A 23,256-nucleotide genomic window follows, 5' to 3' on the forward strand; every position below is an offset into this window, starting at 1 on the left:
GATTTAGATAAGGAGCAGATTTCTTTACAGTATTTTTATATCTGTTATTTCTTTGACTGCTGTCACTCTTAAGAAGAAAACCAGTCAGGATCAGACATGAAGCTAAAATCTTGACATTAAAGGAGCGAAACAAACATGTCTGACCGGAGAGCTGATGTTCAGCATCCAGCGGGAAACTAATGGATTTAATGTCACAAACTGAGAGGTGAGAAATGGCAGAGAAAAACACTTTGATTTAACTGTGAATATCATTTTGTTTACAAATGATAGTGTTGTTCTGTGTGTGTGTGTGTGTGTGTGTGTGTGTGTGTGTGTGTGTGTGTGTGTGTGTGTGTGTGTGTGTGTGTGTGTGTGAAAATAGAAATCACAGCAGTAAAAGTCAAGGTCTGACTACAATCCTTTGTTAAATGTCCTGTATGAATGTTAATGACTTTATTAGATGAAAACACACTTTTTCTCTGAGATGACCATAATGATGAAAGATTGATGGAGACCATCCATAGATTATGCAAGTGTCTCCATTCCTCCAGTGCAATGAGTCATAAGTTTGGCTGTGAATAGTCTAAATTATTAAGCTGTTTGTCAGACGTCAGCTTCAAAATCTGCACTGACTTTGCATAGTGCTGATGCTGCAACAGGATGCACAATGGCATTTCATTCTGTTTGTGATTGAGTGCAATTGTCAAGCTATGAGCAATAGTGTCATGAAATACATGTTTACTGAGCAAGACAGCCAGTCTGAGACAGGCGCAGCTTGTAGGATCAGTTCAGCAGAAGGCCTGAAGGACTGAGTCAAAAGACAGCAATTTTCATCCAAGATGGATTTGATTAGAAATTATTGACTAAACAGATGCACCCACATGCAGATTTTTTTTTTTTTTTTTTTTTTTTTATCTCGCTCACAATAATAAACGTCATAACTTGGAAACCTTGCTGCAGAACATTTGGCTGGTAGAATTGGTTTTAATAGCAAATCAATATGAACAGAGTCACTGGACTTTCTGTGTCTATCATGTTGAGAATTTAAATATAACTGTTATCATAAATCAGCCTTTCTCTGCCACCTTTACTGCTTTGAATAGCCACAAATAACAATAAAAATCTGATAATTTTTCACTTTCAGATAATACTGTAGACCGGCACAGCCGTGATCCCCGCGATAAGATTTAAAGTCACAGAAGTAGATTGCTGTCATTGGCAATCTCTGGGTTTATTTCTCGCTGAGGCCTCTTTGTTCTTCCCGCTTATCATCCGCTTAACTACAAAAAGAATACTGTTATCAGGCTTGAAATGTATTGTAATTGATTAAAACTATTGAGAGGGACAAAAGGACAAAGAGAGTGAGTGAGACAGACTAGCGAGTGATGTTTGGAGGAGATGATGGCAGGAGAAGCCCTGGCCATCCAGCAGAATTTTAATTACTGCAGGCAGCAGCAATTCTGGCAGACTAATCTCCTCCACAGTAGGATTTATAGGCATTACTGATGCTGACAAAGTGATCGCTCAGGGAGAGATAAAACATTATAAAATAAAGCATGAAAATGGATATGAATAACACTTCCTCCTCAAGGCAAGGTTGTTTTAATGTTTGTTTCACTAAACAGCGTTGCTTATTAACCGATTGTTATGGATTATTACATTTTGTAAAAAAATAAGTGGGTGTTTGTGCATGTGGTTGTTGAGGCTTAAAGAAACATTTTTGATTGGGATTCAAAAAGACGCTGTTTCACTGGAAACTGGTTATTTAAGAATTTTTGTTCCAAAATAAAAGAATAAAATGTCTTTCACCAGAATTTTAGCATCACCAGTGTGAACATTTCCTCAACAGCAAAGGTTAGTGCCATTTTAAAGCCAGTGCGAGTGGGAAGTAATAACGACTCTACACTAGCTGTGATTACTAAGGCTTGGAGTTAGGACGTCCCCTCACCCCTCCTTTCCCTCCCTCTTTCCCCTTCCTGACATTTTATTATTGAGAAACAGCAACTCTCGGATAGCATGCTACTGCTGCCACACTACATCCGCTCCGACTTAATCCTCCTGGCATTTCACTAGCCTGCTCTCCTTCCTCACACACGCCAAACTATTTATTATTTAATCCACTTTGGATGAGATTACCACGCTACGGGTTAGCTGAAAATTCTGGCAGGGGACGGCCTTATCAATGGGTATGATGCATGGCAATTTTTCCTTTATTTCCCTTTGGCTATGAAATGGAACGTGGGTTGATTGTGCTTGTTGAGGTGAACAGGGATTGATGAGAGGTCTGAGACTGCAGAGAGAGTTCCTAATGAACAAATAAATCAAACATCTCTTCGAGATTGAGCGGGTGTCTCGCCGCGTGGATCGCAAAGTCACACCACATCAGACTTGCTAAAGAAGATGATCAGGGGCACTAATTGAATTGCAGCATACACATGCGTACAGTGCAGCAATGCCCCGCCCCCGAACAACCGGCGCTATCACCTCAGTGGATATTGCCTTTAATTTCACAGCCTGAAGTCAATTTCACACCCTGCAATCTCCATATGTTTATCTACAGAAATTTAATTTCTGTTATTAGTGACAGTCCTTTCGGCCACATGCTCAAGTGCTCATGCACACACGCCGCAAACAAGACACACACACACACATTCAGACACAAACATACCCTGAACAAACACGCAAACACCCTCGAGGTTTAAGTGTGAGAACAAATATCATGTATAAATTCAGAGCAAACGATAATGCATTCATTCTGGCTGATGAAGGAAATTGCTGGCTGATATTAAAACAAAGAGTCTGAAAGAACAATGCTATTTGAAAATGAAGACACTGATGACTTTGGACTGACATTCAGCTTCACAAAGGTCTTACGAGCAGCAAAAGAATATAGTGGCTTTGTGTTGAACGGTTACGTGGGAGGGTAGAACGTACAGCTGAGCACATAACTTCTTGTATTTTCCTTTAAAGGCGCGCTGATGGGCTGAAGCAGAACTCTCAAGGTATGATTAATGCTTTAAGTCAGAGCTTCCCATATATCTACATTGTTGAAATGTTCCCTTTAATTTCCCAGACTAGCTGTTTGTCTACAGGGAGTCTTGCTGCCAGTCTCACAGATGGAGAGGACGAGGATCATTACTGGAAAAAATCAGGATATATTCTTGTGTGATCAAAATAAAAGCGAGGGCCCCTCTGGAGGCTCGTCTGGCTAAGAATAGAAACAAAAACATCATCTCACAAATCTTGTGAACTAAACGTAGTGATGGAAATGCAATAGAAGTTGTTTCAAAGCGTTCCACAGTTAACCACGTGACTGTATCTACCACTGTGGTAGCTGCAGCAATCCTGAAACCTTCCACTAATATACACAAAGGCAGAGTAATGGTTTGCACACACAAAGCCCTCTAAAATCTATTTTATTTATATCATATTTCAGTTTAGCAATCTGCATCAAAAGTTCCTTTTAGCAAAAATGAAATGATAAATGTTCTGAGGTTAAAGGCGGAAAAACACACTGATACACTGTGACTAGATGTGGAATGACCTCATACATTTTATTTTCACTCTAAATCCAGATTACTTTTCCATTTATTACCAGAGGTGATGCAGGTATGCTCATGTTTATGCTGCTGGAACAAGAGCTTTGTGTTTCCTTTGCCACAGACCATAATCCCAAAGTTATCAGGTAGGTTAAAGGGAAGAATTTCAAAATAAGCTGATGCATTCACCTGCATGCTTTCAAGTTGTTTTTTCATACCTGCCTTGAGTCATTCTTCCCCAATCTTACATCTTAGTTTCCTTGATGGAAGTTCACTAGTGGCTGCAGTGATGTGCAGTATGAATAGACTGATCTCGGGCATAGAAAGATAATTAGGTATTATGCCTGTCTGGATATGCCTTCAGCATACAGTGAGCCTCAGGTTGTTTACTGCTTACACTTTGTGTATGTGGCTCAGGAAACATCACAACCAGTCTCATGTGGAATTGGGAACCTGTAGGAGAGGGATTTAGATGTGTCGCCAACCAGACTATGTGATTATTGAGAAACTGTGTGAGAGCTCAGCACACCAGCATGAAGAATGAGATTTGTAATGTAGAGATGTGGACTCAATACGACTACACGGAACGTGGGAATGCCCACTGGCCCCGTTCCCCGAGCTTACATATGATAAGCTGCAACTATCTTGTCTTGAGCTGCCAAGTTGGTGTGTAACACAGCCTCATCTGGCCAGGGCAGTGGGCCTTGACATTTCAGCCCCCTGCCAAGAAGATCCTTCTTCTATCTTCTCTCCCCAAAGCCCCCGTGGCCCCTGAGAGCACCGTCAGCATGCAGCAGTCAGCTGAGGCTGATTGAATTAACTGACACAAAATGTATTCTACTTGCTCAACCTGCTGGACAGATGAATGCATCACTGACAGACTTTGAATCCAGGCAATGTGAGCGGGTGTGTGATACAAGCTTTCACCAGGATATAGTGGCTCAGACAGCCATTAGGATAAACACATTCTCAGTGCTACATCAAATACAACTGGGACGACTGTAAAAGATAACAACCCTCAACCCTGGCATGGAGCTCTCCGCGGCTGAGAAAAGGTTTCTTGTTTCTGCACTGCTTCAAAAGCATGGTTGGGTGTCTGACGTCGATTTATTTGTTTCCTAGCAATGGGGCAGTGGTAGCCTAAGGTTAAAGAAGCAGACTTGTGACTGGAGGTTGCCTGGAAAGTCTGGGTTGTGGAAATTAATGAGAAACGCTTTCCTGTGGTTGCAGCAGGCAGCCCTCAAGCGTGAGTCAACACAATTCCATGAAGTGCGTATAATCCTCCTTTCCCTACAACTTTTGCCCCAAGGATGTAAATGAATGTGAGCTATAAGTCAACGTACCTGGTAGAATAAAACGCAAACTTCCTGTGAAATCCACAACAACAACATCAACCATTAGTGCCACCGATATGATGCTGGGGTGCCCTGAGGAGAGTTACAATATGATCAAAATACTCAAGAGCACTAATGGATGTTAGGACCAGTGTTGTTGTTCCATTTGGAGCACTCAGGACCACAGGGCAAAGCGTACATACAGTTTCAGGGTTGCTTAAAGCAGAGACTCCACAACTTTTTCAGTTTCCTGGTTGAACTGTGGCGTGTGCTCCGCAGATAAAATCCTGTTCGATAAAGGAAGAAGATTTTGGGACCTTTTACATGAGAAGTTTTTGAGATAATTTGTCTTAAGAAAGAATCTATGATAGAGTTAATCTTCCACTGAACCCTTTAAAGGACACTGCACTGCGTGTCCTTTAACAGTAATCACTTTTTTTCCTCTCTAAATTTAGTGCGACTGTCTCAATGAGACCTACAATTGGAAGCATCCTGGAGGATGGGCGTGGGTTCATCCTCGGGGATTGACTCATTGATTCCCCTCAGCCCTTGAGTCTGGCTTTGAGAGCCACTAGGCAGGTTTCAAGGGCTCTCATTACCGACGCGTACATGTAAAGCTGTTCACTGCTGCCTCAAGCTGTCGGCAGAAGAACCCTAAATTGAGCGCTGCAGCGAGGATGATGGATAGTCTTGTCCAGGATACAGATGGCTCCTGGAGGGGGTCCGGCTCCCCTTTGGGGACAAGTCAGCTGGGCCGAAGACCACATAATGACAGCTAGAATCTCTTTGCAGTGTAACATAAGCCACCACAGAGCCATCTATAACAGCTCGGAGACCATGCACGTCTCTGAGATGTTGCACTAGTACCACACAATCAATAAAGCAGCCGAGCGTAACACTAACAGCTCCAATGTGCATGTCATCAACTCTGGACTGTGCATAGTCATGTGTATGTGGGTCCCCTATGGTAACTATTATCCCCACCTCCCCTCCTCCACTGCGTTATAATGATACTCTGTTACATAATTAGTAATAAACAGAAGGAATTTAAAAAGTACATTATGAAAATATGATCTTTGTAAATATAATTTTACTGGAAATAACAAAAACCACGCCTCACTCATTCTGTGTCATCATGGTTATGACATAATTGTTCACCAATCATGAATACACATTAGTAAATTATTGATGACTAATGTTGAAATGAAAATATCATTAATGTCTTAGTTTCCTTTTATGAACGTTAAGATTATTCAGACCTGCTGGTCTATTACTGTATATGAATCCTTCATAAACCATGAGAAGTCTAAGTTAACGAGCACATACACTAAATACATAGCGTTTCAAAGGCTTCTTCTAAATGGAGACTTGTTTGGATTATTTCTGGAAGCTGTTGCCACAGCAAAGGAAGAACAGCAGTTAGTTCAACAGAATCTTAAAATAATTATATCCTGATTGGCAAATTACTTCTTCCTGCTCCCTAAGAAGAAGTCACGATCTATAACCAGCAGTCCTCCACTGAACGTGCTGCCACGACTTCACAGCGCAGCGACTGAGCAAGTGCAGCTTTAATGTTGCTATAGAAGAGGAAGACCTGTGCTGTTTGTCACTTTGAGTGAGAGAGCTGGAAGGTAGCGGGTGATGGAGTGCACTTGTGTGAGCGAGGGCTCCAGGGTCACATGTCTTTGTGTCCTGCCCTTAGAGGAGGCCTTGCCCTCCTGTTCCTGCTGGCCCTGGCTCTCCTGTTGGTACAGGTATGGCTAATCACAGACTGTGGCATCGGGTCCATGCAGTCAGCCCTGAATAAAACATGGAGCGAAAAATTTAATCAAGAGAGGGCATCTGCGGCTGTCTCAGGCTGCTGGTACTAACACTCCAGCTATTCACCACATGTGTCCTCATACTAATGTAAGGCCTAAAAGGAGGCAGAGGGCAACCTCTTTTCATAATCAAAGTGTTTTTATTCATGACATGTCTATTAATTAGTTTGGAATAGTCTGCACCATGTGCTCAGGAGAATTTAAATTGGCTGAAGAGGATTTGCCCTTTCTCTGTTAAGCCAATGATTTCTTGGCAAGTCTTTATAACCAGGGAGGGACAAAGAGGGGGAGGAAGAGACAAGGAGATAGAAAGGGTGTCTGTGTGTGTGTCTGTCTCTCTCTCTCTCTGTGAGTGAGTGAGTGAGTGACACATAGAGTCCATAGATCACTGTTAGAAACAAAACTGAAGCTGCAAGTGTTGTTTGCCGTGTTTCAACGTATCTGATCTAGGAGTGGATATTAGTAAGAAGTGCACATCAACTCATTTGAATCCAGTAAAAAGAATTACAAGTAATATGTGCTTGTTGCTTGGATTGTTACGTCAGCTAAAAAAGGGAGATGTAACCCAGGAATCAAATGCATTAGAAAAGCATTAGATGAGCTGAAGAACATATTCTAATAATTGGAAGTCTGTGTTACATTTTGCCAAAGAAAGGAAGAAGATCGTGAGGGAATGTCCATGGAGACGTCTTCGAGTGGATCATTTTCTCCAATTAAGATATATGTATATTTAAGTAAATAAATAAATAGAATCATTTGATGAGCACAACACCGGAGTCTTGAGAGACAGCTACGTGACAAACCTTATTGCTGGGTTGCGTGATATCCTTTTAAATTCCTGCACCAGTGGCTCCCATGTATTATTCCACTGTAACAACTCGCAAGACTTAGATAATTAAATGTCTTCTCTCGTGGCTTAATGCCTATCCTCCATGTCTCACCTCCTCAGAAAAGAAGCTATTAATGTTTGTCTCCTGTCATTAAAGCTGTACTTCTGCTTCTGTCAAAGCACAACCTGACACAATTATCTGCTTTCATTCAAATTATGAATCAATAACAGTATCCAATTCAAAACCAAAATAATGGAACCTCATAAACAACCTGTCTCTGGTTCAATTAACAAACAGGCGTACAGTATTGACACTTGTCAAGACATAATCAGCAGTGATATTTTAGTCATGGTGAAGGATGGAACAGGAGGCAAATTGTTTGCTAATTCTCATTTCACACTCCCAACGTGAAATCATCCAGGCACACAGAGCACCAGTTCCTTTACATGCACAATGGTCTGGCTCACTGCGTTACACCAAATTATCTTTCCCTTGGCTTAATTATTCATTAGGCAAACATAATTAATTTAAGAAGCTTCTCTCACAGGAAGTGTTTCAAATAAAGGCCAGAAGGACAGCTTTCTGCTTAATCATTAACTGAACACAGAACACAGCCAAGAACCTGCAAGGGTATAAATGCTTTATTGAACATAATCTTAATCTGTGCCAACAGTTTTTACAGAACTGAAAAGTTGGTGCTCTGTGCAGAAAATGCACCGGAACATGTTTATTGGTTCAGCTGATGCAGCTAGAAATGCCTTGAAAATCAAGCTTTTAAACCGTACTTTAATGTCATGTGCATGTAATTTAACATCCACGCACAAGTGCACAAATTCTGAAAAGGCAGCTACAACATTTTCAGGTGGTTACTTGCATACATCATTTACCAGGCCCTACTTTGTCTCAAGGTGTCTGAGGGGCCTGATGCCTGTGACAGAGAGAGGATGTGAAACCCAGACAGAGGGATTAGCTTCTGCGGCTCTTCTTAGCCGATCCATCTCCTACCCCACATATTTACCAGAAAACCACCCTAATTAGACACACTGAGTACACAGGCACACAGGCACAAACTTTGCCCTCTCCTCTCCTCCTTTATCTCCCCTTCCTTCGCTCAATCTTCCCGACTCTAACAGAAGCGTCTTGGAGAGAAGGCGCAGGCTTTGATCTATCTTTTCCGTGATTCTGAGCTTTCAGATCAAGGGGCGGTTTGTCTTCAAGCTCACCAAATCCTCAGGCGGCCCGAGACAAAGAGCAAACATACTGAAGTGCCTTTCCAGATCCATTTGCCTAATGGCAGATCTGTCTGTTAGTGTGTGTGTGTGTGTGTGTGTGTGTGTGTGTGTGTGTATGTGTGTGTGTGTGTGTGTGTACATTGACCCTCCATTGTTGCATCCCCTTGTGCCACTCCATTCCAACAATTATTACTCTTCTTTTTGTGAGTCTATCATTATTATTATTATTTTCAGTCTTCATGAGATGCGAAATTTGACGGACTGAAGTTTCCAAACCACTTTTGCCATTGTCCTGATTTACCTTATTTCAAGTAAAGTTTCTTCCTGGAATTAATCTCTGCAAGCAAACTATCCTCTTCATATTACCATGGAAACAACAAGACTTTTTTTCCCTGGGGATCTATTAAAACACTTCTATTCTGAGGATCTATTCATGAGTCAATGAAAAGGGTGAATATGACACCTCTGAGCTACTGCCAGTGTGTCTCCTGGTCAATAATTTTTAGTTTAAAAGCTCCAAACCAAGCCGAGCTGTAACCAAGGAGGGATGGATTGTTTTGGTGATAATATATTTTTGAGAAAGAATATTTCAACCCTTAAAGTTTGTCTCAGCTACATTTGAGTATTGTTTTTCAGTCACACTCCTCTATGTGTAGTTTAGTTTTACAGTTTTAGCTGCTGCTGCTGCTGCTGCTGTTGTTTTTCTCTGATTTTTCTCTGTTTTTTTATTTAAAAAATAGTAAAATAAAAACACTAACTGTAAAAATGTCACTTGTTAATAGATGACAGCTCTTTCAGATATTTATAAATGAACTTGTGTTTGAATATGATTGAAGTGGCAACAAAAGACAAAAGTTGTGGAAACTTCAGTTTAAAATACAAATGTTATAATATAATATTAATGTTATAATGTTTATTACCTCCAGTACATAACATTTTGCATTTGCCATACTCATTCTTACAAACTCTTTGTTTTTTTTTAGCCACAATCTAATCCCTGTAGATCCATCCCTTTTGTGAGCAGTGGCATGCAAAAGCAAATGAGAGGGAAAAAACATTTGCAAACCTTTTAGTATCTGTTTGAACTCGTGCCTTCAAATGTGTCCTCATATTTGCCTTCATAATCAGTTTGGACAGACTGGATTGTGCTGTGAAATGAAATGTGAGCTCACAAATCCCATTGGCTTATAGGGTGACAAATCCAGCTGGCTAGAAACCTTTCTCTCATCCCTACTTTCATTTACAGTTGAGTGCAGTAAATATGAAAAAAAAAAAAAAAAAGTCGATAGTTAACTTTGTTTGAGTTTAAAAGGTTAAAACAGCAAAGAGCAACCTCACAAATGGCAAGGGATACTGAGACAGAGGGTGCACATGCAGACAATAAAAGGAAAGGCTGCAGAATAAAATGACTCCAAAATCACAGCAGGCGTTTAATCCAATTTCCTTGGCAGTTGGAGCTGTGTAAAAATCACATAGTGGTTTGTCCCCTATAAAAGCCATAGGGATGGGTGTATGCCATCCAAATAGAAAATCCTAAAGCAGAATTGATCAACAGTCTAATAAGAGAAAGACAGATTCAAAGGGAATGAACTGCAGAAAGAGACAATAAACATGAGCCAGTAATTTAACTCACATGTTCTTGTTGAGATTTTAAGGTTAAATACCATGTGGACATTCATTTTTTCTTGTGTATTATTTTGGAATAAAATCCCTCAGTGTCTAAAATGATAATACTATAGTTCATCGACAAGTGAGAGTTATAAAATCTCTGACATAGACCTGGATGTGATAGAGCTCTCTGGAAGTCAGGCCATGCTTTATCTGATTTTTGTATTTCCTCTACACTACTAAAACTTTAACAACACTATAGTCTGACTTAAGCTACTTAAACAGTGTTTCTGGGAGCTGCTCCTCCCTCCTGTCTCTGCACTACCTTTCATCACTACCTCAAATGTGCATCCACACGCAGAGCCGGCTCCTGGAGCTGGGCCAGAGAGTGTCCCTGCAGCCTCTCAGCAGAAACAGCTTTGTCAAACTCAGTTAGCCGCCTCCGAGGGGAAACACCTCTTTCCACAGTAATACTCCCAACTATTCTCATCATGCCCCTGCCTCTGCCTCAGCCACCTCATCAATCCACACAGCAACAAAGGTAAACAGCCTCGCACCTTCCACACAGAGGCCCGTGCTGCTTTGTTGACAGAGTGCATGTGCAAACCGCCTGCACAGAGGCTGCACGACTCACAGGATAGACTGAGCTTCATTTACAGAAGGTAATTGCACTGGAGCCAAGTGCTGCACTTTTGTGATGAGATTTTTCACAGCTTTGCTAAAACCTTGTCTAGATTTGTTTACTGGTCGGATGAAGCTACTTTGACAAGGACATATAATAAGTTCAGCTAAACACAGTCGTATCACCTTCAGGCAGATGCGGTCACTGACATTGACGGGCTATTTACCAACCCTCCTCCTCATTGTGTAGTTAACCCTTGTCTGGTTGGGATCGCTTAAGAAGCTGGGAATGAAAACATTTTCATGGTTATTGTTTGGAGCAGTTGGGTTCTGTATGCTCTCCTGGTTTCTTCTGTGAAGGCACTCTAGACAAAAGCGTCCACAGACGGTGTATCTAATGTTCTTCCTGATATAAATCGAAGGATTCAAGCAGAAACAATTCCCCACTACTTTCCTCTCTAGCTCTGCTCTCACTATTGCTCCCTCCTCGTGATATAGTTTCTAACCTGCTACTTTAATTAGCAGAAGCACAATTTTTCCCGTTAAAACACAGCTGCAATCTCATTGAAGATGTCCCACTCCTCTCAATGAAATCTGCAACTTATATGCTATGTCCATGTTCCACAAAAAAAATGAGAAAAGCATCTTTGAAAACAACCAATCGCTGTCACCCAGCATGTGCAGACAATAAGAGACAGACACTGTGTAGTGGAGAGTCTAACCAAGTCATTATTTCAACAGCTGTCCTGGCGTTTTGAATTCAAATGTATTCCTTTTGTCCTGATGAAAAACTCAGGATGTAGCAGAATATCTTACGCATAATACAGCCGTAGAAATGGAGAAAACTGAAGAAGCATGTGAGTGGTTGGAAGCTGCATGGACACTTGTTCAAGAAATGTCCCCAGGACCATCTTCCACAGAATATTTTCTCTCCTTTTCCCAAGACTGCCAGCTGATAAACATCTGGGTGTTGGGTGTTTGTTCCCGGTAAAACCAGAGATGTGTTTACAATGCTACAAAAAAGGGATAAATCTGAAGTGTTTCCTTTGTGCCTCTTCAGACTGCGTCTTAAAACCAGTAATGATTACAATATACACACTATTAAGTGTAGGTACTTAGAGTTTCTCAGGGCAAGGACATTTTGCTGTTTAAGTATTATCTGTTGCAAGGATAGAAGGGAAATGTAGGGGAGAGTGAATCCTACACGCTGGTTAGTACTGTTGACTCACAGTGGGACATGATTTGTCTCTTTGTAGATTCTCTGTCTGCTGAGACACACTGAGATTAATTATCATTATGGCCATAATCACATCAACATAAGAGCATGGTGTTTACATGAGTGTGATGTTATTTGGATTGGGGCAAATTGACTGTACTGATGATGGACTGTTCTCATGTTTCCACCAAAGGAATGATGTTAACATTTTCATGTTTTATCCTCAAGACAATCACGGGGGTTCGTATTGCACTTCAAAATCATTTGGCTATTCTCACCCAGTCTCTTCCTGAGTACCTCAGTTTAGCAAAAACTCATCCCCTACTGTCAGAATTCCTTTTCTCTGTTTGCATTTATAATAATAATCATATACAGTACACACAGCCAGGCTTCACAGACCGAATATGTGTACGTCCCCAAAACTGGCAAACTACGTTTGAAAAATGATCTCTGGGTTAAATAAGGAGTCAAATTAAGGTTTTTAAATGTAGTGCCACTGTAATGTCACATTCACATTTACATGGAAAAATAAACAGACTAAACTGTAAAACAAGCCACGACCAAAACAGCATGAAATAGTCAAAGTTAAGAGTGTGTTCAGTATATTTTTCTGTATTTTGTGTTTGATCTTTCAGTGATGTTTTGAACTCAGAGGCAGTCGTAAAACCTTTAATTCAATTAAAGGAAGAGAGCTGGGTGATTACAGATATCAGCGACGTGTAATGCTTGAGTAATAATCTATTTAGTTCATTTAAATATATCATGCTCTGTGAATGCATGGGCCTGCAGGCTTCAGCAAATCAGCCAAAAACAACTAGAAGGTAACCAAGAAGAGCAGCTTAACAATATACACACACACACACACACACACACACACGCATGCATCTAAATACACATCTATTTCCAGGCAAACACAGTGGTCTCATATTTAAAGCAGAATGATAAAAGCCAGAATCAGAAGCAGATAAATGGAAGAGATTAACATTTTAATGTCTGCCAGGTCTTTTCAAACGGTATCAGGATACTACTGTAAGAAACTAATTCCACTTTGTTTTTAACAATAACAAGTTTGTGATGCATTTTAGTTGTTGAACTCTTCTCTCAAGCAATGATATCTGAATTACTCCTGATACTGGAAACACAATTCAGGTAGTGCCACATGAAACCATTTGGTGCTTTTAAAGACAACTTCAGAGAAGCTAAAGGGAAAAATGAAAATGAAAGATCAGTAAATGTCTGAGCTTTCCTCTGTGATGCAGGTTGGTTGAATCATGAAGGCAGCCCACTCTTCACTCTCAGCTCTGTCCTCAAAGGATAAACATATTGACAGCTAACTCCAGAGAAGACTCTCCAGTAATGTGAGTGGCTCTGAGGCTGTACTTAGACACAGCATTCTCACAATGACAGTAATGACAGAATGATGTTCAGCATCTTCATTTAGGGTGTTAGCATGCTAACATATGCTAATGAGTTCAATCACAAAGAACAGCCGAGGCTGAAATGTCCTTACTCTCGCAGGTATTTGCTGAAAACAAGTATTGGACAAATGCTGACCTGGTGATGGTGATAGATGAACAGTCAGGGGACAAAGTTATTAATAATGTCTGTGGCAAATTCAGTGGTAATCCATCTAACAGCTGTCAAGGCAGTTCACTCAAAACCACAACTCTCAACCTCATGGTGGCCAAAGTCATTACGAATATTCATTTGGACACGATGAATATATTTACTAAATTTAATACTCATCATCCAACAGCTGTCAAGACAGTTCACTAAAAACAACAAGGACTAAAATTCACAAAAATCAGCAGGTTCCATTCCAAAATTCCCCAGCAATCCTCCCGCACTTGTTGAGGTATTTCAGATGTCATCCTTTATTTATTTTACAAACTGAATCGTAAAAGGAGCAGAAACATAAACATATATTAAGTGATATGGTTACATTATGTTCCTGTCAACTGTATTGTCTGCCTCACAAAGCTTTGTCTCTATTAATGGGAAGCTGCTAAACATCTCTTCTATTCATTTCACACACCATCTGAAAGAAATGTCAGAAATGCACAGACCAGCTTTTACCACTAAAAGCTGTAGTTCTGCAATCAATGACGTGGTCCAACAGAGCTCCAGCTGCTCCCTGCTAAGTAGTCCATTCTTACAGGCAAGCATCATTTTTAAAGGCCGCTCACTGCTCTGACAGATGAGAGCGGCCACAATGAGCCGGCGCTCCGTCACCAGGAGAGAAGCAGAGGACTGCCTTATAACTGACAGACAATTGCCTGGCCACCCGGCAGTTGCTTGGACTGAAAATGTTCGATATTTTGAAGATGGCGGTCGATGTTAGAACCTCTAAATTATACACAAGGTCCTCGGGGACATCGCTTCAATACATCTCACTACAGAGAGCGAGGCTCACAGTCGCTGTGTCTGTATTGTCTGTACTGAAGACATCAGCTGTATAAAATGCCTGGGAATGGATGTTTGCCTGTGATACTACCCTGTTCCATTTTAGCCAGTGGCTTAAAAGCAGGGATGTTATTTCCACTGCAAGAATTCAGTGTTTTTAGAGATCTTACAATGAGTTTGTGATCGGTCGTACGTGAACTTAAAATTATGCATCACTGGAAATAAAATCGAAATGTGTCATACGTGTAAATGAAAAGCAGACGGGCTGCGACTTTCCCCAGCATCTTGCACACTTTCTTTGCTTGTGTTTGTCTTTGGCTATTTTCAATTACTGGCGGAGCTACTATCCCCTTCCTTGATCTATCCACAACATTGTTATCTTTCTCTGCTACTTATAATATGTTTACTCATCCTGATGAATTCAATTACATCTTTTCAGAGGAAATTACTGTGGGGGTGGCTCAGCCTGCCAGAGGTCAGCACTAACTGTGAATACTAAAACTACTCCCCCAAATACATTACACAGCCTATTACCTGCTGCTTTCCACACAGCACTCTCCAGCCCTACATAAGCCTTTCCACTGCCACAGATGAAATGCTTTCTAGATGGGATCTGGCGTGGAGAAGAGGGGAAGAGAGCTGGAGCTGTCCCCGGGCCTAATCGTTTCAGAGAGCCATCCCCAGTGCAGCCGCAAAACACGCCAGTGCTGATTAGGGAGGTGTGTACACGGCCAGGCAGAGCGTGAAAGGTGCGGAAGGGAGGCTTGGCCTGGGGGAGGCTACCATGCCGACTCTTTTTTTTTCTTTTCCAGTGAAGGATTGGTGGATCGATAAGGCGCAAGGCCAAAGGCAAGGCAGGTGGAAAGTAAGCTGGTGGCGTACTGCCCTGACAAACTGGTAGACATTGCTTCATTTGGGGTTTTGCTAGAGGGGTACTCTTCATTTGGAATAAATTAGATGTGGAGGCCCCACCTCCACTTCCACCAGCGTTGGCCAGGCGCAGTGTTTGAGACCATTGGCCTCCCTGCTGGATGTCCGACCACACTCCTCTGCTTTGAGAGGGAGATTTCATAAATGGAGCAGCTCAGAGACACTTCCTCTCCTCTGCTGAGGATATATGTTGACAATTCCATTGTAAACCTGTTACTTTAAACCTCTGAAGAGACTGTTGTGTAGAGACAAAACACAGGTTGCTACAGAGACTTCTCACCTCATTATCTAAACAGAGGAACCCATTTCAGCTCTATAACTGTCAAAGTGATTAAACAAACAGGATGGGAAATGCTATCTAGAAAAAAGCCAGTTTCTTCTCTCAGCATTGTTCTGTATTTTTTTTTATTTTGACCTCTTTACTCTACTATGTACTATTTCTTTCTATTTTTAATATATCAGGGGCAGGAACAGACTCTAATTTACCTGGGATAAGAATGTAGGCTAAACGCTCCAAAGGTAAATGTACCAAGGCAAATGATGTTACGCTGTTAGCTCTATAATCATTATATATTGGTTGGTTGGTGTATTCTCTGCATATCTGTGTGTTAACAGTAATTTCTATGTGCAGGAATTAAAAAGTGAAATTATTAGGTGCTTATAATATTCTGTTTTTAGCTCTATTGCTTAATTGCTTAATGGCCAAGTAGCCAGCACTGTAATTAACACAGAAGTACATAGTTCGATTGTGAGTATGATGTTAGTGTTGGTGTTATTTTAATAAGCTGTTCAAGCAAATTATATGTATACATGCAGACTTCAAAACATACACATAGCAAAATGCATAAATACCTAAAATACAGGAAACATGTATAAGAGGAATTCATACATCCTGACTGAATGCATAAAGATGATGCTGCCTTTTTACCAAATAGTAAGAATATAGAGAAAAAAATCAAAAGATTAAACCGTAGTCTTCTTCAACATTTAGGCAAAGTACAGTCTGATTTAGTCAGAACACCAGGGTTCATTTTCTATAGGGTAAAAGCCAGCTGTTGGAGAACCAATCCAAGCACAACAGTGATGAAATCCAAAAAGATCCTTGCAAAAATACTCCCTCTCTCCTCCGACAAATAAAGCTCCACAGTTTTGACGAAGAAAATATATGAGGCAATGACTCAAATTAGGATGCATAGAACATTCTCTCAGAGTGAGAGAGGCATTTGCACATGAAGAGTTGAAAATGAGTCGCATTCAGCCAAGCTGTGAGCTCCACCTAGGAGGCAGTGAAAGAGAGCGCGACAGGCACAGAGAGGGGCTGAGGCAGGCAGGCACCAAGCCTTGAAGAGGGGCATTCTGGCATAATGACTCTCATTTACCATTGACAGGCCTTGGGAAAGTTAAACTAATTATGACAGCACACAGATGCTGAATAGCCCTTGATGAAGTTAATCACTAGCAATCCAACAAACAGGTGGTGAATGATTTCTGTTACCTCCCCTAGAATTATGGGATGTTGGGATTTTTCTAGCGCACCACGATCCTGGGAAATGTCATGAATGTGTGTGAATATGAACAACACAGAAAACAGAAAAGCTAGCGTTGTGACCTCTAATGTGGCGAGACAAACAGAGAGATTTTCCATTGAGCTGGATGAGCTCACATGAAACGCTGCTTCGTGAAATGCAGAAATGAGCTTCATTCCACTGTAGTGGGAACAGGTGTTAAAACAAAAGCTAAAAAAATATCAAAATGTTGCTTCACCCTCTTCAATTCAGTCTCTCAGTGGCTGTCAGTGCTGCAGACGTAATACGTTCCTCTTCCATATTAACCTTCAGACTTACACAGACTTAGACAGAGTAAGAAAATGTTTCCATGTAAATATGTTAAAGTAATAATTATATTGTCAATCTACTGATGTCTTATCAAATATGAGTCATTACAGGTAATCTTCTGATCTTAAACAACAAAGACTCGTTGTTCACATCCACATCACAACACTTTCAACACCTTCTTAAAACCAATAGTGGCATTTCAAGGAGAGCTGCGTCAGGAGGAGAGCATAACTTAAATTAATGAGCTCTCCGATACATAAAACATCTCTTTCTCCAACTCCCACATCACTGCAGATCGCTGTTAACAGGCGGAGATAAATGTGTAAGCATAAAGATAATAGGCTTGGCTGAATGTCATTAAGTTGTGTAAAGCTCTAGTGCCTCACTAGGGCCAAAGAAAATACTCCACACTGAATGGATGCATGATTAGCTATTAAATATCTGTCTTTTTTTTTCAATCACATGTGCTAATTTGAATATTTTTACAAAATTAAATTAATAAGCTGGTTTGTTGGGAATGAATGAGGAGCAGCTGTAAAAAAAAATATATATATATATATATATATATTTGTATATATATTTGTCAGTGTACGTAGATTCAGTCCAAGGACTTAAAGTGATTAGGTCTATTCATGATTTCCTCCAGTATTTCTGACGTAGAATCTGACTGGGCACATCACTGTAAAAGTAAAAGCTACTTCTGATAACAGGCTTTACATGTGGAAATTTGACTGATACGGCTTATGACAAGTTCAAGCTGTTGCCTTCTGGTTGTCTATGCAAGTTAATGTTCATAAAAACTTCTGTCATTTTGTCCCTCAGAGATTCGCAGTGAGATGATTAAAGGCCCGTAGCGTTCTCACACAGTGCTGCGTCTGACTTGTTGCAATTTGGAAATCATAAACATAGCCACTGGTTGCCGTGCATGGGCCTCTTCGTTACTCACACCACACACACCACACACACTTCATCAATTCACAGAAACATCATGTTTGAATTCTAATGAAAGGGAACACTGTTTTTATTTCATTTATATTCATTATTAATTAACATGTTTCATTTACCCATTTATGATGTGAGACAGACTCTATCCCACAAGACGAGCCGCCATTCAATCAAAGGACAAATGAATATGTGACGTCTATGGAGTTGCAAAACATTTGACCTGTTTGCCTTTAGGATGTTGAAGAAACCCAAATAAATGTAGATATAAGGAAACCATGCAAACTCCACTAAGAACAACTGAGTCACTGCGACATTCTCAGAAACATAAGTGAAGGCTGGAGGACAAACTAAATGAAAGTGCCTCATGAAAAGCTTGGGAGAGATTTAGGGTTTGTCCGATTTATTTTTCTTGTTGTTTTTGCAGTTAAAGTTTCACATGAGGAGCCGAGAGGTTTGGATCAGACTTTTAATCATCTTCCTGTTTTCTTTTCTCTCTCCCTAAATGACCTCTTCTTATTAATGTAAAAAAATAAAAGGATCAAAGACTTTTCATTTTCATTCATTTACAAAGCAACATTATTTGTCATAAAAATGGACTTAGTGCCTACAGTCCTATGATTATTTTTTACCTAATCAGTAGGTAATTATTTTTTGCCATTGTCATTTAAATGGTTGGCTGTGTATTTGATGCTAATGTTTTCACCACCTTGACCCTGGATGATCATATGATGCTAAAACTGTAGTCTAAGGCCACGACACACTGCTTTCTGTAAAACCTACGAGGTCTTTAATCCACCTGCCTGCACATTTTCTTCTGACTTTGAAAGTTCGAAGCCAACATAATCTCACATGAATTCACACAACAAGAAAGAGAATTAAAACAGTTCAAGCAATGTAATGTTTTAGTAATGTAATGTTTCTACCACAGTGACAACACACAGGATGTTGTTTCAAAAAATCTTCACAGTGCCTGAACACTTCAGTTGCACTGCACATTTAAAAAAACGTAATCAGCTATTAGAAAAGAGTGTTTCATGAGTCACTATTGATGTCCTGTTAACTCTCCAGTGTGAAATCCTGAATAACAAAAGCAGCCTGATCTCGCACCGCAAATAGCAAGTGTAAGGAACAATGCAACATGAATGAAAAATTAAAAAATAAATTAAAAAAACAGCAGTTAAGGAACAATCAGTTGCTTGTTCTTTTGATGACCCTATAAAGTTATAATTATAATGAAAATGATTGACTGGAAGGGACATTATTCTTTACACAATAATTTGCTCACCATACATGGGAAAAATGTCTGTGTTCCTCTGCCCGTGACAGTGGTGATAGATGAGTGTTTGTATTCCCTGCTAGGTAACAGAATGAAGCAAGTTCCCCAACAACAGCCTGTGCCACAAATGAGAAATCAAGGCGTCGTCTCAACCTAAACTTCACTCGCTGCCGTGCATGTACACACATTCAAAACATCAAACCCAAGAGAATTAAAAATTGAAATGGCCCACCTTGGAGAGTTTACAAAGAGATGAACATTTGCTGGCTAAGCAACAGCAGAGAATTCACTAATGGAGAAATTTAGTTTGCTTCAAAAATAGTGCACTGTGCACTTTTTCCTCTCCCTAGGGTTTTGAGCCATGAGTGAATTGTGCAGGTGTGTTCATGGGAAAACACTCAAAAAAATCACACATTTACTATCAAGCACTACTTTACAGCGTTCCACTGCTGAGTGTGTGTTTACTCAAATAAGTTAATTGAACATTTAAACAATATAAAATGTATTCTGGGGGTTTCAGGTTTTACCACAAATTACTGGATTTTCACCTTTGCTTACATGAGTTTGTGAAACTCTGCAACGAGGCAATGCATCACTTCTCCTCCACTAGATATTCAATCAGCAGATGTTTCGTTGATTGTGTAAAGTATTGTTTCCGGCACCGGTCCAGAATTGCACCACGGTTTTGGATAGGCTGGGATGTAATGACTGAAACAGCCGAGGCGGTATGAATTCATTTTCACAGTTATTGCGTTGTTTAGTAATCACTTGGTCCTCATGAATGTGCTCATTTTCAACGTGAAACAGAAAGCTGTTTCATCAAAAGAGGATGTGGAAAGGCATTCAATCTACTGGCATTTATATGACCTCATGCTATAAAGGAATGTGTTACAATATTGTGCATTACAATGAACTGATGATACAACGTGAGTTCTCTGTCCTGTTCATAGAAAAACTCCTAAAATGTGCAAATTCTTATTTTTACTCTATATTTAACTTTTAATCCAGCTCAGATAAATATGTACAAATACACATGACTGTACAGTGACTGCACAGTGCATGAGGTTTTATTCACCTTATTTAAAACCCATGTCCAGCATAGTGGGCGAAGTGTATCTGCATGCACTACCTTGAAGGGGACTCCTGTCCACGTCCATTACCTTGACAAATAAGTGATATACTACCACAGAGATAAAAAAGGACGGTGACTGTAAAACTGTGGAGACACGTTGAAACACAGAAAGCGTACTCATGATGATGAAGAGAGGGCAGACGCACAATAGAGAAATAATTAGGACAAGGCCACTGTGCATGGATCTGTCGCTGCTTCCCACACAAGCACTCAACTGTGTCAAACAGCTTGGTCAATAATCTTCAGCAATTCCTGAGGATTAGAGTCTTATTACCGAGCACCGTCTGTCACACAGACCTCACTGCCCAAACAAGTCACTTCCTGACTGTTTATGCCCGGTTTCAACAAAGAGATGAAGAATTCACTGGAACTGACCTCATCAGGTTGAATATGTTTTTTTATGTTTAGTTTGTATTTCTTACTAAGCTTTATTTTGCCCAGGGGTTGTTTTCATGCTGTATCTGGGCCCTAATGTGTGTGTGTGTGTGTGTGTGTGTGTGTGTGTGTGTGTGTGTGTGTGTGTGTGTGTGTGTGTACATGCACTTAAAGCAATCTGAAGAGGCTCTTTAAATTGTCTGACAGTCAACTGTTATGTAACTGACTGTTAAACACATTTTTAATTAGCCATACTCTACGTTCACTATAGAGCCAATTTATTTGCTGCTTGGTTCTGATTTCAGATTTGAGTTTTCTCTGAAGTTAAAGGAGAAGACAGGAGTTTAAAATGTGTGTAGATGATTCATAGAAGTATTTTTGTGGTTTACAACTTTTAAACCAGCAATATTGTGTCTTGTCTCTTTATATCTTTCACATTTTAAGATTTTCACATTGTAAACTTCATATCAATTTGAAAGCACTCCATTTTGTTCATAGGGCTACATGCACATTTGTAGCTGAGAGAGTCGTGAACCTGGTGTCATAGCCAGCACTCAGCTCTACCTTCGCCTTGTATAGTTTGACAAAAGGAAGTAAACGGAACAATCCCCCCAAAGTACGTGTAAGACCCAAGTTCTTACCTTGTCCATGCATTTCGGTCACGGCAGCAGCAGCAAGAACCAAAACCGTGAAGAGGCTCTTTAATGGACAGTCTTGTCTTCTACACATGTCTACTAAAGTCGAGGTCGCTCTTCGCGCAGCTACACAACACGTCCTTGTGTTGAAATATAAGAATACTTCCAGGGCTTAAAAAAGGGGGAAAACAAGCAAAGCGAGAATTTTAACGTCTGCAAAATACAAACAGAGCCTTGCGGGTTGCCGTCGCACTTCCTTTGTAATTCGCGGGGGTGAAAACAGTCGAGAATAATCAAGTGAAAGACGGAGGTCCCTGTTTAATTTGGACGCTCGGTAAACGGATTCGTGGCTGTGTGAGCTGTCGCCACATGGAGAGAAGAAGCAGCCGAGGCTTCAGCACCGCGGACAGCTCCTAGCGTCAGCCGAGGGAACAGCCTCCTCAAAGTTAGTTCAACCTGTTCAGACCCTGTGGCTGCTCCCTGCATCTCCTTTACATCTCAGTGACATCCTTCCTTCACTCATCTTTTCATTTCATATTCATCAACAGTGACCACATTCAAATGTACAGAAGAGGATATTTTTTAGGAATACCACTCTACTTCTGCTGTTAGGTTAAAGAAAAGACCCAGATGCTGCTGGTTTTTATCATATTATTTAATCCTTTGTTTAAACTGGTAGACTCCCGGGGATCATAATCTCCCTTTTCTATTATTTATCCTTTTTTTATATGAGATCTTTGCACAGACCACAGTATGAGAATGGACTAAAACTTCAAACAAAAAATAAAAAAAGCTACATATTAAGAAATAATAATGACCAGTAAAATGAGATGTGATTGAGTGCAATATTTCAAAATATGCAGAAGAAATTATCAATTTTAATTTCTATTCCTGAATAGTATAGTATCAGATTAATTTAAAATGTCCCAACCAAACATTAAATGACTGTATTTAGATGATGAAGTAGACATAGCTTTATTGGCACGACAGTTTTCGCAGTACAGCTTAATAGATAAATGATTTATTGTTTCCCCAAGAAGACCACCCTACGTTCCACATGTGATAAAGCACAGTGATCTATGATACATGGAGTTAAGAGGCTTTCAGGTATACAGTACATGTTTACGCTCTCACCATAAAAAACAGAATGGTGGATTGAACAATGGCCTTCTGTACAGATATCCAGGTTTGGTCTTCAGTATGCCGGTGACGTGTTCCACATGGATTAAAAGTGAGTGTTATCTATCTGCTTTTGTTCACACCACCATTACATTGCATTGCTTTTAATGACCAACGCTACTTTGAAAAAAACACACACCATTTTTTTGCCCACAGGACTCACAACTGCAGCTGAGTTTTTTTTTTTTTTAATCCCACTCCCAGTCAAGCTCAGACCTGTGCATGACGAGCTTTGAGGTGAAACGCTCCTCAGGTGCTGGAAATAATCATGACATGAGTCTCTGAGTCTCCTAGGTCAACTCCTTTGTCCTTTTTTCCAGATTCAGTTTATGTCTCAGGGCTGTATCTATCTGCCAGCGATGTATAT

General features: G+C 40.3%; 1 protein-coding gene across 4 annotated transcripts in view; it reads right to left on the reverse strand.

Annotated features, from left to right (window-relative positions):
* LOC130182083 (seizure protein 6 homolog) overlaps positions 1–22,121 on the reverse strand; it is an 83,865-nt gene extending 61,744 nt beyond the window's left edge. For all 4 annotated transcript variants that reach the window (XR_008829670.1, XM_056396655.1, XM_056396654.1 and 1 more), the window contains exon 1: positions 21,717–22,121. Coding sequence is in view for 3 of the 4 variants with exons in the window: in XM_056396655.1 (XP_056252630.1) it covers positions 21,717–21,804 (88 nt within the window). In the remaining variant the exon portion in view is untranslated. The remainder of the gene's footprint in view (positions 1–21,716) is intronic.
* Between the last annotated feature and the right edge of the window lie 1,135 nt (positions 22,122–23,256).

Source organism: Seriola aureovittata, chromosome 15 (assembly GCF_021018895.1).
Source record: "Seriola aureovittata isolate HTS-2021-v1 ecotype China chromosome 15, ASM2101889v1, whole genome shotgun sequence".
Taxonomy (NCBI): Eukaryota; Metazoa; Chordata; class Actinopteri; order Carangiformes; family Carangidae; genus Seriola; species Seriola aureovittata.